General features: G+C 41.2%; 2 protein-coding genes across 9 annotated transcripts in view; one reads left to right on the top strand and one right to left on the bottom strand.

The window, feature by feature from the left end:
* LOC136317118 (serine/arginine repetitive matrix protein 3-like) overlaps positions 1–15,140 on the top strand; it is a 300,751-nt gene that overhangs the window by 12,709 nt on the left and 272,902 nt on the right. The window lies entirely within an intron of this gene.
* Positions 1–15,140, bottom strand: part of ADGRG2 (adhesion G protein-coupled receptor G2) — a 133,601-nt gene that overhangs the window by 7,721 nt on the left and 110,740 nt on the right. For all 8 annotated transcript variants that reach the window (XM_066249664.1, XM_066249657.1, XM_066249661.1 and 5 more), the window contains 7 exons: positions 14,373–14,495; positions 13,726–13,771; positions 13,500–13,603; positions 12,585–12,706; positions 8,406–8,674; positions 2,493–2,592; positions 1,717–2,000 (listed from right to left, as the gene is read on the bottom strand). In XM_066249664.1, the coding sequence (XP_066105761.1) occupies positions 1,717–2,000; positions 2,493–2,592; positions 8,406–8,674; positions 12,585–12,706; positions 13,500–13,603; positions 13,726–13,771; positions 14,373–14,495 (1,048 nt within the window). The remainder of the gene's footprint in view (positions 1–1,716; positions 2,001–2,492; positions 2,593–8,405; positions 8,675–12,584; positions 12,707–13,499; positions 13,604–13,725; positions 13,772–14,372; positions 14,496–15,140) is intronic.

The raw sequence follows: 15,140 nt of genomic DNA, 5'->3' as shown, positions 1-15,140 counted from the left end.
TCTCTCGTTTAATCAACACCAAAGCCCTGCAAATTAGGATCCCTTCTGTAAATGAAACAGTACATTTCTTCTATCCTTTCATATTCTAATGAATAGACATTCTGGGGGAATGAAGAGAAAGAGGCAGGTTCGGTTTCCACATTAAATATGTGGGGGGTAGGTACTTCGCTTTCGTTTTTATGACTAGTGTGATCTGAGCATATCTTTTTTCTCTTAAAGTGTCTCTTCCTTATAGTATGCCATTGTTGGCAAATAAACTTTTCTGTTTAATACTATGTAGTGCAACACCTAGATATACCGATTCAGGAACTGGTACACTGTAGGTTCAAATGAACAATTGTATGTAACCAACAAGTTTATTAACTGGTTGCCTCCAAATAAAATCAGAACTAACAGCTAAGTTAGGCATTTGAATTCAATCTCAGGTTGGATTTTCTTTGAAAACACAAAATAATCTATTGCCTGATAGAACTACAGGAGGATGCTATTGGAGCTAAAAGCAACAGGAAAAGATGAAAACAAGTAGATGAGAACACATCCCAGCAGAGGATTTGGAATAAAGGGTAACCAAAGGACATCAGTGATTGTTATTGTAATTAAACCTATTAAACTGCTCTGCTTTTAATGCCCAAGTACTGTACTTCCATTAAAAATTAATCAGAGTTTTAGAAGTTCTTTATAAATTTTGGTTATAAGCCAGGCAGAGAAAGACAAATATATGATGTCACTTATATGTGGAATCTAATGAACACAGTGAACTGAGGAACGGAATAGAGGCAGAGGTGGGGTCACAGGGAGCAGAGGGACAGCTGTCAGAGGGAAGGGGCTGAGGAGATGGGATCAGAGAAGGTGAAGGGATAAGTGAAACTATACATACACAACACAGAGATACAGACAACAGGACAGCAAGTCCCACAGGGAATGGGGGAGGGAGTTAGGGGGAGGGGGGCAAAGAGGGTGTAATGGGGGACATGGGGGTGAGGGTGAGGGTGTTATATTGAGTGGGACACTTGAATCCATGTTAACACAATGAATTAAAATTAATAATAAATTAATCAGAACTGACAAGTCTTTTATAACACTGGTCTAAAAGAATTAGTAATTTGCTTTTCCAAAGAATACGGCTAAGAGGGTTCGAAATGACTACAGCCTGGGCTTCATTTCCAGATAGGAAGCTGTGAAGTAAGGGTGCCACACAAAGCCTGCCCCTTTCCCGCTGCGGGTCCCAGCAGAGCAGCTTCTCAGAATTAGCCCCTGGGCCGGGCTGCTGCCACAGGGCTCTGTCCACTGACTGCACTCCTATTCTTGTCTTCCACTCAAACACAGACCAGGGAGGGTGTGGTGGTGAGACCTCACAGGGACATCGATGGCATATGCACTTTTCTGTATAGATGTCCTATTTTAACAGAGAGTTTGAAAAAAGGAACCAAGTGAAGGAAAAATAATTGAGTCCCAGAAAGAATTCGTGGCAGGGCCCCTCAGTATATATCCTCTTTGATGAGATCATGAGAAAGGAGGAAGAAAGTAGCACTTCTTGAATTTAGGGGACGCCTTTCTTCCAACAACCTCAAAGCACCCTTTCTCAAAGAGAAATCTGTTGTTCAATGTACATATCTTAAGCTACTAAACAAACCACTTTGAAGATACTCTTTAGTAGTGGTATTTTTAAGTTCAGCTGGGATCATTCAGTGCAGATTTAGTGCTGTAAGAGCTTACCTTGTAAGGTGTTGAAGATAGCAAAGAGATACATGAAGGTGACATTAACTGGTCCCCAGGCAAAGAAGGCAAAGCCCCAAGTAATTCCCAGTAAAAATGTAAGGCCCGCAACACTCCTGAGGTCTTGAATACTGGTTTTTCGCTGGGCTCCCAGTTGTTTCTTCTTTTTAATTCGACAGAGCTGGACCAGGACCACGATGAACATGCTGATGTTCAGCAAAAATATTACACAGAAATATCCCACAACTGTAATATAGAATACAGCATTGCTGTTGATCCAACAACTGTAATTTGGGGAGGGAGGGAAAAAGAGAAAACATATCACAGCACTGAAATATGGTTCAAAATGATACAGTGAATTAATATTTTACTGAAACATTTCCTACAAGTAAAAAAGAAAACAAAATGATAAAACCACTGTTTCCACAACCACTTATATCTCTAGGAAAAAAAAAAAAAAACACCTGAGAGTTTATTTTAGGATACCTGGTGACTGAAAGTATTTAAAATTATTCTTTGAAAACATTCAGGATTTTGCTCCCTTTAAATCTTCGTAACTTTATTCCATGAGTCTTTACTAACATAAGATAACTGGTATTTCATTTTTACATATTTATACATATTTATATATGTATATAATATGCGAAGGTTGCTGTAAATGTTACTGGATTTTATTACGACGAGGGTTGGAGTAGGTATGCTGACAGATCCTCCACTCTCTTGGAGAACCCTGTTTTCCAGTTCACTCAACATTTCCTTGGGGGCTTTGTACTCACAAGTCGTCAGGTGAGCCACTCGGGAATTTCCCGTAGGACCCAAGCCCGTAGTTATCTGTAGATGTAATCAGGACAGTGCTAACAACCACGGCCGGTACTCCTAGAAGATAGGAGACATTGGTCACATGATTCTAATAACGACAGGTGGTGGGAAGAAAGAATAGAGATTACTATTTTCTCCTGGCGGAAGGGCCTGGTGAACTGTTCACCAAACCAAGTTTCTCTTCTTCCTTGGCACATGGCTGGACATCTCCCAGCCTCCCTGTAACTAGGTGTATGTGGCCACAGGACTAGGTCTTGGCCAGTGGGATAGGGACAGATGTGATCTGCTCTACCTCTAGGCCTGTTGCATAAAATCCTGCGAGGCCCTCCATTGTCTTTTCTCCCAAATTCAGGGCAATCTTGGAAGCTCTGTCTTGAGACAGAGAACTCTCCAGAGGCTGGGTCCTGAGTAACTGCAGGACAAGAGAGCCCACTGCTCCTGCTAACTGGGCTGCGCACAGTGAGAAAGTATCTCCTGAGATCTCAGGGTTTGTCCACGATAGCTAGTGCTACCCTTATCTTATACGTGCCTGGGATATCATTTTAAGTGTCATGTGGGAGGCAAAGTGAAGGACTCCAAAATGTAAACTAAATGTAAGTCATATTCAACTTACTAGGATTACCAGCAAGTCCTGGCAAATCTTTATGAACTGAAAAGTCCTCAACTGATTATCTGTAACCAGGGGTAGTCAACCTTTTTATACCTACCGCCCACTTTTGTATCTCTGTTAGTAGTAACATTTTCTAACGCCTACCGGATCCACAGTCATGGTGATTTATAAAGTAGGGAAGTAACTTTATAAAATTTATAAAGCAGAGTTACAGCAAGTTAAAGCATATAATAATAATTACTTACCAAGTACTTTATGTCGGATTTTTGCTAAGTTTGGCAGAATCAATCTTTATAAAACAACTTACTATAGTTAAATCTATCTTTTTATTTATACTTTGGTTGCTCTGCTACCACCCACCATGAAAGCTGGAACGTCCACTAGTGGGCGGTAGGGACCAGGTTGACTGCCACTGCTGTAACCCATTGATGGATTCAGGAGCCTGACCTGGCTGATTTGGGGGTGATGACTGCCACTATGCTGGTTTCTCATCCCTTTGCCCCATCACCCACCACCTGAGCCCATGAAATCACCTCACACAGGCCAGCCTGACACCGAATCTCAAGGCTATGGGGTATAAAAAAAATTCATTTTCATAGACAGGTTGGGGTTCCTGGGAAAATCTAACATAATATTCCATTTAACCCTTTTATATTTGTACTTTCTGGATACACTTTCATATGACTTCCAAAGTAAGACACTTATCTAAATATAAGATATTGGTAGCATGGAGCTAGTCCTTGACAAGGGAATCTCACCTTTCAGGATTATACAAAGAAGACAGAATTTGACAGAATTTGTGCCATTGTCAGAAGCGGTGACTTATTTTTCTGGGAAGAAGTGACTTATCTTTCTGGAAAGGTGTTCTGTTATTCTTCACAAAGATATAATCTCAGGCAGAGTGACAAGGGTGGTAAAGGGTCTGCAATCCTGTTGTGTAGGGAATATTCAAAGGAACATTTAGCCTGAGGTAGAGGAGGGAGTTTGGGAGGGATTGCATCTGGAACACAGTGGAAGGGATATACATGAGAAATCAGAAAGACAGGCTCAGCTGGTCGTGAGCTGTGTGACCTGCGGGAAATTGTCATCACTTTCAGCTGGAGATTGCAATAACTGCCTTGCTAACCTCACTAACTTGTCTTCATGGGGTTACTTGTGTGAAAATACACTGAAAAACGGGGCATTATACGTAATGTTACATATTACTTATAGATTATCTAAAGGACTCTTTGGCAGAAGAGCTGTCAGCCCATTATTATTATTATTATTATTATTAATTATTTTATTATTTTTATTATATTAATTATTATTAATTATTTGCCCAAGAGAGTAAAACTAAGACCACTAAGTAAGTGCCAACATAGAGCCAAATTATTAACTTAAAGGAAAACACAGAACTCTAGAGCTTTAGAAAATTGTTACTGGCTGCCTTGTAAAGTGTTAAAAAGAAGTCAACAGGCCTTAAAAGCAGTTGCTTATGCTAAGCCCCATGTCACCAAACTGAGACTTAATTACAGTTTCACCTTTCCCAGAAATGGAATCTTAACACCTGTCAGTCAGGAATCGCCTTATCAACACTAGTTAGGTAATTGGCCTGAGAAACCTCTGACATCCCTTAAAGGAAGTGACCTTGCAGAAACGAACCAGGTTTTATTTTTATGAAATATCTTTTTCTATCCCTTTACTTTCAGTCTGTGTGTATCTTTCAATCAGATGTGAGTCTCTTGTAGACAGCATATGTATGGGTCTTGTTTTCTTATCCATTCAGCTACCTTGTGTCTTTTGATTGGAACATTTAATCCATTTGCATTTACAGTAATTGTTGATAAATATGTATTTATTGAACTTGTATTCATATTTTGATCTTTTTTTTCTTTTTAAAAAGTTTTTCCATTGATGAGAGAGAGAGAGGCATCAACTCATTGATCTGCTTAGTTGTTACATTTAGTTTTGCACCCACTGGTTGCTTCTCATATGTGTCCTGACTAGGGATTGAATCAATGACCTCAGTGTGTCAGGATGACACTCTATCCACTAGTCACCCGGTCAGGGCCATTTTTCTTTTTAAGTAGATCTTGTAATACTGGTTTGGTGGTGATGAACTCCTTTAGCTTATTCTTGTCTAGGAAGCCTTTTATCTGTCCTTCAATTCTAAATTATAGCCTTCCTGAGTATAGTAATCTTGGTCTCGGGTCTTTGCTTTTCATCATTTTGAATATTTTGTGCCAATCTTTTCTGACATGTAAAGTTTCTGTTGAGAAATTAGCTGACAGTCTTATGGGAGCTCCCTTGAAGGTAACTGCTTTCCTCTTGCTGCTTTTAAGATTCTCTCATTGTCTTTGTCCTTTGACATTTTAATTATGATGTTTCTTGGTATCGGTATTGGTCAAATAAGTTTGTAAATATGATATATATGTTTGCTCGCTTATAGTTTAGCTTATAGTTTGCATTGGGTGTGGGGGACAGGCTATAAGCAAGCAGGGTCATTATAGCCTAAGGCTTAGTTTTAAGACTAAGCCTTTCCCACCCTTTTAATACTAAGATCTTTTCAAAACTAAGCTTTTCTGCACACCTTTGACTGTTGCATGATGTGGGGTGGTGTACTTTCATGAGGAATTCCATTATGCCTCAGATAAGTGACTTTGTATCAGAGACTTCCTTGTTTGTATATTGGATTAAAGGTTTTGATTTCTACATTATAAAATGGGGCAGAGGAGCCCACACTGGAGCAGAGCAGAAAAAGGCCATGTGGAGGAGAGGAGAAGCAGCCCAGATGGCGGAGTGCTGAAGGAGAAGCCAGTTTGTGCAGAGTTTGTGCAGAGAGAAGGAGATGGGGAACAGAGGTGAATAAGGCTGGTGAGGTAGAAAACTTTGATTCTAGGAAACTTGGATAAGTCACTGGCTTTGGGAGCCCAGAATGGAAAGGGACGTGTTTTCCCACTGTGTGTGTATTTCTTGCCCACCGGATGCAAGCTAGGATTAAAGGTAATGGCCCACCAGTTCTTGGCTCTGTTGTTTCATTACCATCTGTCCAAATCAAATGCGAACCTGCATGGGCCAGGTGGCTGTGATGGTGGCCGTGGCTACTGGCTTTACAGTTGGCCTCTTTGGGTTCATATTATTTGGGGCTCTCTGCACTTCCTGGACTTGTGTGTCTATTTCATTTGAAAAGTTAGTGAAATTTTCTGTCCTTTTTTTCAAAATAGGTTTTTTTTAAAGACTATTCATTTTAGAGGGGAGCGTGAGAGAAAGAGAGAGAGAGAGAGAGAGAGAGAGAGAGAGAGAGAGAGAAGGGGAGAGGGACAGGGAGAATCAACTCCTATATGTGCCTTTGCCAAGCAAGCCCAGGGTTTAAAACTGGTGACCTCAGCATTCCAGGTCAATGCTTTATCCACTGCACCAGCACAGGTCAGGCTCAAATAGGTGTTCAATTCCTTTCTGTCTCTTTTCTCCTTCTGGCACCCCCATGATGTGAATGTTGGTACACTTCATGTTGTCCTTGAGTCCCCTTAAACTATCTTCATTTGGGGGGGGGTTCTTTTTCTTTTTGCTGTTCTGATTGGATATTTTCTGCTATCTTATCTTTCAAATTGCTGATTCAATCCTCTGCTTCATCTAATCTACCATTGATTCCTTCTAATGTATTCATTTCAGTTATTGTATTCTTCATTTCTGACTGATTCTTTTTAATGTTTTCTTTCTTAATTTTTATGATTTATATCTCTTTGTTGAAGATCTCAGTGAGTTAATCTATTCTTCCCTTAAGTTTATGAGATCCTTATAACTAGTGTTTTGAATTCTGCATCTGATGTGGATTGCTTCTCTCCACTATGTTTAGTTCTTTTTCTGGAGTTTGGTCCTTTTTTTTTTCATTTGGGACATGTTTCTTTGTCTTCATATTTTGGTTGCATCCCTGTGTTTGTTTCTACGTACTAGGTAGAATTGCTACATCTCCCAGTCTTGGTAGGGTGGCCTTATATAATAAGTGTCCTGTAGAGACCAGGTGGGCCGTAGGTATGGCCTGTGTGCAATCTTCTATTGTAGTTGAGCCTTGATTGCTGTTGGCACATAAATGGGAGGGATTAAGCCCCGGGCCAGTTGGCTGTGAGGACTGGCTGTGATTACAGCAGAGGAGCTACTGTGATTGGGCTCACCCCATAAAACAGGACTTGCTTCAGTCTGCTCTGTAAGTGTATCGCTTGTGGAGGTGGTTGGGTAGTGCCCTGGTGTGGCTGAAGCTGTCCACTGGGTACGCTGGCTCTGGGGCCTTCTTGGAGTTTGGGGCCAAGGTCAGTCACTGCCTGTGCCTTGTCTGGGGCTGCCCAGTATGAGCTACAAACTGATCTGCAGATGGTTGCCACCTGTACTGGAATTGGTGGTGCCTGGGAGAAGCCAAGCTGAGAACCGAGGCCAGCTACCACTAGTGCTCTGGTTAGGGCTGCTTAGCAAGAGGTATAGAGCATGCCAAAGCCAGATGCCACTTGCTTGTGGTTTGTGAACCTTTGAGAGGTTTTAGGGAAGACTGCAGCAGGAGCCAAGACAAGCCTTTTGATGGAAAAGCAGCTGGAAGCTCTAGTGGGCTTGCAAGTTGGGTGGGACAGGGTCTCAGGAAATCACCAGGTCAGGGTGAACAGTGTTAGCCAGGTTGATAGAAACTCAGATATGGTGCCCACTTCTCCCTGTAGGGGAGGGATCTGCAAAGGAACAATGGCTTCTGCCAGTACATCTATTTGGGAGAAAGTTGTTCCTCCAGCCCTTATCCTAAAGTCAGACAATTCAGTACCTCTTCTATGTCCCTGGCACTTTTCTAGCAAGTTGATGCTACAGTGCTGGAGGGACCAGCATGTTTTGCATTTTCACCTCTCTTACCAGTCTTGATGTGGCTTCTTTATATTTAAGTTATAGGACTTCTGTTCAGCTAAACTTCAGGTGGTTCTCAATGGCTGTTCTGTAGTTTGGTTGTAATTTTGATGTGTTCATGGGAATATGTGAGTACAGCGTTTATCTACTCTATCATCTTGACTGGAAGCGCTCCTAAGAGTTTTATGTTTATAATCAATCCAGGGGAGATGTACAGGTGTTCCAGAAAGAGACTAGACAAGGTTGCTCTTTGGGCAGTGCAACATGTGAGGAGAATAGAGCTGTTATAGAAATCTACCAAATGTGACCTGTTTCAACATTGTCTCTATGTGATTACAAATCAAAACACTGGAGAAAAAGAGAAAGCAGAGGCAATAATGTGTAAGCAAGTTATACATACCCCAACCGACAATGCAGAATTTAAGGATGTATTTTCGGATGTAAGTATTAAACACTTTGACAAGGGCCAGATACATATGGAATGCTTCTAGGCCCATCCACGTAAATGAGACCAAGAGAAAATAATGTAAAAATGCAGCTGCCGAGATGCAGAGGACTCGCATGTCATACAGAGCAACCCATGAGTCCAAGAGGAAAGCCAGATTCAGCAGGAGCAGAGCTGCACAAAGCTGGATGAGAATTTTGGAAGGGTAATCCCTCCGGATCTTTCTAAAAGGAAAGGACAAGAAAAGAATTAGCAACACATTTTCCTTATGTGACCATTTATGAGTTTTAAGCAATTTATTTTTATTCTTTGGTTAAGGGCTATAGTATCCCCTCTTATCTACAGGGAATACATTCCAAGACCCCCAGTGAATGCTTGAAACTGTGGATAGTGCCAAACCCTGTATAGACTATGTTTTTTTCTATGCATACACACCTATGATAAAGTTTAATTTATAAATTAGGCACAGTAAGACATTAACAAAAATAACTAATAAAATAGAACAATTATAATAAAAATATATAAAATATTAAAAAATATTATAACAAAAGTAAAAGTGGCCCTGGCTGGTTGGCTCAGCGGTAGAGCATTGGCCTGGCGTGCAGGAGTCCCAGGTTCGATTCCAGGCCAGGGCACACAGGAGAAGCGCCCATCTGCTTCTCCACCCCTCCCCCTCTCCTTCCTCTCTGTCTCTCTCTTCCCCTCCCGCAGCCAAGGCTCCATTGGAGCAAAGTTGGCTCAGGCACTGAGGATGGCTCTGTGGCCTCTGCCTCAGGCGCTAGAATGGCTCTGGTTGCAACAGAGCAATGCCCCAGATGGGCAGAGCATCGCCCTCTGGTGGGTTTGCCGGGTGGATCCCGGTCAGGCATATGTGAGAGTCTGTCTGACTGCCTCCCCATTTCCAATTTCAGAAAAACACCAAAAAATAAAAATAAAAATAAAAGTTATGTGAATGTGGTGTCTCTCTTTCTCCAGCAGTTTATATATATTTTTCAGTCCAGACCTATTCCTGGATCTGTGTTACCCATCCCTCACTTGGGTTGGTGTCACTTGTTTCAGGGGATCCCTTGCTGAAGTCTTCCTACAATAGACTCAATGCTTTCTGGTGCAACATATTACCATTGCAATATCTTTTCTGTTCATGTCTTCTACCCACAAATTTAATGCCTTTTCCATCATTTTTTTTTGACAGAGACAGAGGGAGAGTCAGAGAGAGGGACAGATAGGGACAGACAGGAAAGGAGAGATATTAGAAGCATCAATTCTTTGTTGCAGCTCCTTAGTTGTTCATTGATTGCTTTCTCATATGTGTCTTGACCAAGGGGTCTGAGTGACCCCTTGCTCAAGCCAGTGACCTTGGGCTCAAGCTGGCAACCTTTGGCTTCAAGCCAGCAACCTTTGGGCTCAAGCCAGCGACCATAGGGTCAGGTCTATGATCCCACGCTCAAGCTGGTGAACCTGCACTCAAGCCAGTGACCTCGGGTCTCGAACCTGGGTCCTCTGTGTCCCAGTCTGATGCTTTATTCACTGCGCCACCACCTGGTCAGGCTGCCTTTTAGATCTTAACTAAGCACTTTTGTAGCTGTACCTTTTTCAGTTTGAAGTACAACAGCGAAACTAGCACAGATTGCTTTTTCCCTCTTCATAATTTCACAGATAGAAGATTCATTCTTACTGTAAATCTTAGTAACCTTAGAACATATATTTTTTTTTTGCATTTTTTTCTGAAGCTGGAAACAGGGAGAGACAGTCAGACAGACTCCCGCATGCGCCCGACCGGGATCCATCCAGCACGCCCACCAGGGGCGACGCTCTGCCCACCAGGGGCTGATCGCTCTGCCACGACTGGAGCCACTCTAGCGCCTGGGGCAGAGGCCAAGGAGCCATCCCCAGCGCCCGGGCCATCCTTGCTCCAGTGGAGCCTCGGCTGCGGGAGGGGAAGAGAGAGACAGAGAGGAAGGAGAGGGGGAGGGGTGGAGAAGCAAATGGGTGCTTCTCCTATGTGCCCTGGCCGGGAATCGAACCCGGGTCCCCCGCACGCCAGGCCGAAGCTCTACCGCTAAGCCAACCGGCCAGGGCTTAAAGCTTCCTTTTGGCATATCTGAATTGTCAGTATCACTACTCTTGTGCTTTGGAGCCATTATTAAGTAAAATAAGGGTCACTTGAACACAAGCACTGTGATACCAAGATGTCTACTAAGCAACTAATGGGTGAATAGTATACTGCTCACAAAAATTAGGAGATATTTCAAAATGAATATGAAGCGATAAACTATCCCCTATTTTTTGTGAGCAGTGTATATGTACAGCGTAGATATATTGGACAAAGAGAGGATTCATATCCGGGACAGGATGGAGAAGTATCGTGTGAGATTTCATCATGCTACTTACTCAGAATGGTGTGCAAGTTAAAACTTATGAATCGATTATTTCTGGAATTTTCCATTTAATATTTTTTGGAGTGGAGTTGAATCCAGGTAACTAAAACTGCAGAGAGCAAAACTGGATGGGGGGGGACTCTTACATATGTGTAAATTTCTTCTCTTTGAGTGTGTGTGTGTGTGTGTAGGCATTAAAGCCAAAAACAAAGGAAAAATCTAAACAGAATCATCAGTGGAACCATATGGAAAACTTGTGTTTGCATTTCTGTGAAACTTTTACATGCTGACTATTGACCCAACCTTTTAAATAGTTTGTAGTGGAATCTACTGAGCACTCCCCCCAGCTTCTCCCAAACTACTTCTAGAAGCATTGCTGTTTCTTCTCATAGAATAGGCTCCTATATTCAGATCTTTAAAACAGAGCCAGATTTCCCTGCTATCTTGTGATATTAGGTAAAATGAGAATATGGAAAGAAGAGTATATACTATAGCTAAATGAAACAGGCACAGGAAAATATAGCTAATTGATAACACGTACATGTTTATGTGTGGGAAATTAGAGCTGGTGAAATCATTCTGAGTAATGGCTGACTTTATGGTAATTTAGTCTCATTAATAATATTTTCAAAGGTCCACTAGAAGATCTATAGTCACAGCTGGACCCTAAGTTTGGCATTCAAAGTAAATTTGTACATTTCTTGATCAGGGTCCAAAATATACATCCAGAACTTACATATTGTTTTGTTTAGTTAATGTAATAAAAATGTCTGTTTTCTTCTTTTCCAACAGAATTTGTTGGAATCCTCCCCCAAAAAAGTGAACAAAAGGACCTTTCTGTAAGCCAACAAGGAGATCCTGTTATTTGGAATGTCATTTTGCTTTTACCTACAAAGCCACACTCACCAAGGTTCTATATTTTTTAGTGAGGCTTTATATTCTTTATTCTTCTTCAACCTGCAGGTATTAATGCATTTAATCCTTTGTGTTTGTTAGGTATAATTTAGAAACATAGTATTTTAAATATAGCTGTTATGTTATACATGGCTCTATCGTCTATTTCAAATTGTAAGCTGTTGAGTTTCAGGGTCTTCACCAATCTTTCATTTCATATTTAACGTCAACTAAGTTCCCTGCATGATTTTAGGATACAAAGATGACACAACCCCTTCCTTCAGTGAGTGCATAGACTAATGAAAGGAATCGAGTATATAAAACAAAAAGTCCCATGAAGTTCTACATATAGGTAATTCCACTAGATAGGTATATAGGATAGGGTAGGCTGAGGAGCTCACTTTTTAAATTTATTTTTAAGAGAGAGAGAGAGAGAGAGAGAGAGAGTCAGTCAGAGGACAGATAGGGACAGACAGAAAGGGAGAGAGATGAGAAGCATCAATTCTTCGTTGTGGCATCTTAGTTGTTCACTGACTGCTTTCTTATATGTGCCTTGACCGGGGGGCTACAGCAGAGCGAATGACTCCTTGCTCAAGCCAGCAACCTTGAGCTCAAGCCAATGACCTTTGGGCTCAAGCCAGCAACCATGGGGTCATGTCTGTGACCCCGTACTCAAGCCAGATGAGCCCACGCTCAAGCCAGTGACCTTGGAGTTTTGAACCTGAGTCCTCCGCGTCCCAGTTTGATGCTGTATCCACTGTACCACCGCCTGGTCAGGTAAGAGCACACTTAATTGATACATTTTGGCAATGGAGGTGAGCACTGTATCCTACAACCCAAGTTTTCAATTATGGATACTCACTCAAAGGCTATGTAGGTTATAAGAGTAACTGACAGAAAAATTGATGAAAGCCCACAACCAACATATGTGATAAATGTCAGAGCCATCATTTGAGCCGCTGGTAAGGATGTTCGAGATAGGTCCTAGAAAATAAAATATTGTTTTCAAGATCAAATATTTTAAATTAAATAAAAGTCATGATTTATATTGATTGAGTATCCTAAGTGCCTATCCATATTCATTCAACAAACAAATAAGGTAGCCATAATTATTATCATTAAAGATAATGAAATTGAGGCCCAGAGAAGCTAAGTAATTTGCCCAAGATCACACAGCTATGAAGCAGAGGAGCCAGGAAACAAATTCAGGTCTGGCTGACTCTAAAACCCATGTATTTTATCAGTGTATTATGGTATGCCGGAGAAGCACTGAGCAAGGAGTCTAAAGCTTTGAATTTGGTTTCTGGGCCTTATATTTCTCAGTTCTATAACTGTAGACAATTACCTAACAAATGAGTCTTAATTCTGATGTCATTAAAATGACAATAACAATAATACCTCATTCTACCTATCTTGCAGGACTATGGGGGATTTAAATAAGATAACTTATGTCAGTGTGTTTTATAAAAACTAAAGTACATTGCAAACTAAACCATTTTTATTACCCATTTTAATCCAAATTCTCCAATCCTCCTATCTATTTAAATGAATGATGAAATTTAAATGTAAAAATAGAATGGGAAAAAATGTTTCCACATTCAAGTATTATCCTTCAAGTGCATTTGCTTATTAGAAGAGTAATTTCATTGGTCTATAACTCTACCACAATATCATATCTGCCGATCTATCAAAGTCATCCGCAGATTAGACATCATGGTATGATGCCCAGCTACCCCTCAGATCCAGAATCTACGGCCAGAGAGTGTGGATAGATTACCAGTAGGATGCCGAAGCTTGTAAGGTGGCTACAGGTGCAGATGGTTTCATTTGGCCTCCTGTCTTTGACGGAGCAGCCATCGGGTGACCAACCTCCTCTTCCACCTGTTGGCATTGGGAAGAGTGTCTGTTCCATCAGCAAGGCCAACACCAATGACTGTCCTTCCTCCCCTATGCGTCCTCCCCCCACCCACTCAAGATTTTGAAAAAGGATGACCGGAACCTACCATTTCTGCCCAAGTCCCAAAATACACATCTTACTGTTAAGTCATCCTGCGGTAGAAAGATACATCACAAATAATTAATTTACTAAACTGAAAAAACAAAAGCAATTTAAAAAAACTATGATATGTTTTTTATTTCAGGATCTCATTCTTAATTTTTAGAAACATTTTATACTGGTCCCTAGAAGCAACTGAGTCTTTATATAGGAGAACACTGCTTAAACTGAGTAATTATGCTTAGGAATCATCTTGAGGCCTTATTAAAATGCATACTCTGATTCACACGGTCTGGGGTGGGGCCTAAGGGTCTGCTGACCCCACTTTGAGTAGTGAGATCACAGGTGATGGTCATTGTGAACTGAAGCAAGAGATGTTTTCTCTTTGGAGGGGATAACAGACCTGCGGCCTCAGGTTGAAATGCACTGAAATCCGGCAGTGGATAAGAGCTTGCTTTTGCATTGCTCCGTCTTGGAAACCAGGTGGTCAGTTATTAGGTATGCTAAAACCCAACGGAGTGGCTGTGTGAGTTACACACTGCCCTGAGTTTTAAGGGTCTGCTGGATCTCCTTTTACAGGCCAAGTCTTCCAGATATAGTTTGCACAAGGTGTTTCTTTCTGGTCAATGAACAGCCCAGACAGGCCTCTCCCACCTGGCTTTGGTCGATGTGCTTTAATGTAACCGTCACGTTTCTTGTCAAGTTCTTGACAGTCAGGTTCGCAACACTCGATGATATTACGTAGCTGATCAGAGACAGGTTCTCCAGGGAAGGGTCCTAGCAAACCAAAGAATCAACAGGGTGGCAAGGGAAAACGGAATGTTATCAGAGAGTTTTAGAGCTTGAAGGGACCCTAAGGACTATTTAGTCCACATGTTTGTTTTACGACCTAGATCAAAAATTGGAGTCAGGGAGTAAAGTGACTTTTTCAAGGACCATAATTAGAAGCAGAGCTTGTTACACTATACAATGCTCTAAATATCAAGTTTAATTTCACAGATTGACACTACAGTACTTTCACGAATCTTAGAGGTAACATAACATTAAGCCATTTAATATATGTGCTGCGAAAGTGAGCACAACATTAAGCCATTTAAGCTGTGTGTCCTTGAACAAGTTAGTTAACCTCTCTGTGCCTCCATGTCCTCATCTGTAAGAAATAATAGTTTAATAGTTTCCTTCTCACAGAGTTATTGAGAGGATTAGAGTTAAGATTTCTGAGTGCTCAGTATAGTGCTCGGCATTGGTAAACGTTAACTATCAGTTATTGTTATATATCATCACTAGTATCATTAGGGCCTGTTTAAAAACGAACTGCAGCGTTTCAGAAATTCTTTTGACATATCACAGGCTTAAGATATGTGAAGAGAAAAAGAAGCATAAGTCTCCCACTCCCAAATAAAACCTAAGCCAAAGCAGTTA

The sequence above is a fragment of the Saccopteryx bilineata genome, chromosome X (genome assembly GCF_036850765.1).
Source record: "Saccopteryx bilineata isolate mSacBil1 chromosome X, mSacBil1_pri_phased_curated, whole genome shotgun sequence".
In the NCBI taxonomy this organism is placed as follows: domain Eukaryota; kingdom Metazoa; phylum Chordata; class Mammalia; order Chiroptera; family Emballonuridae; genus Saccopteryx; species Saccopteryx bilineata.
The sequence above is the reverse complement of the archived record's forward strand: the minus strand, read 5'-3'. Positions and strand labels throughout refer to the sequence as shown.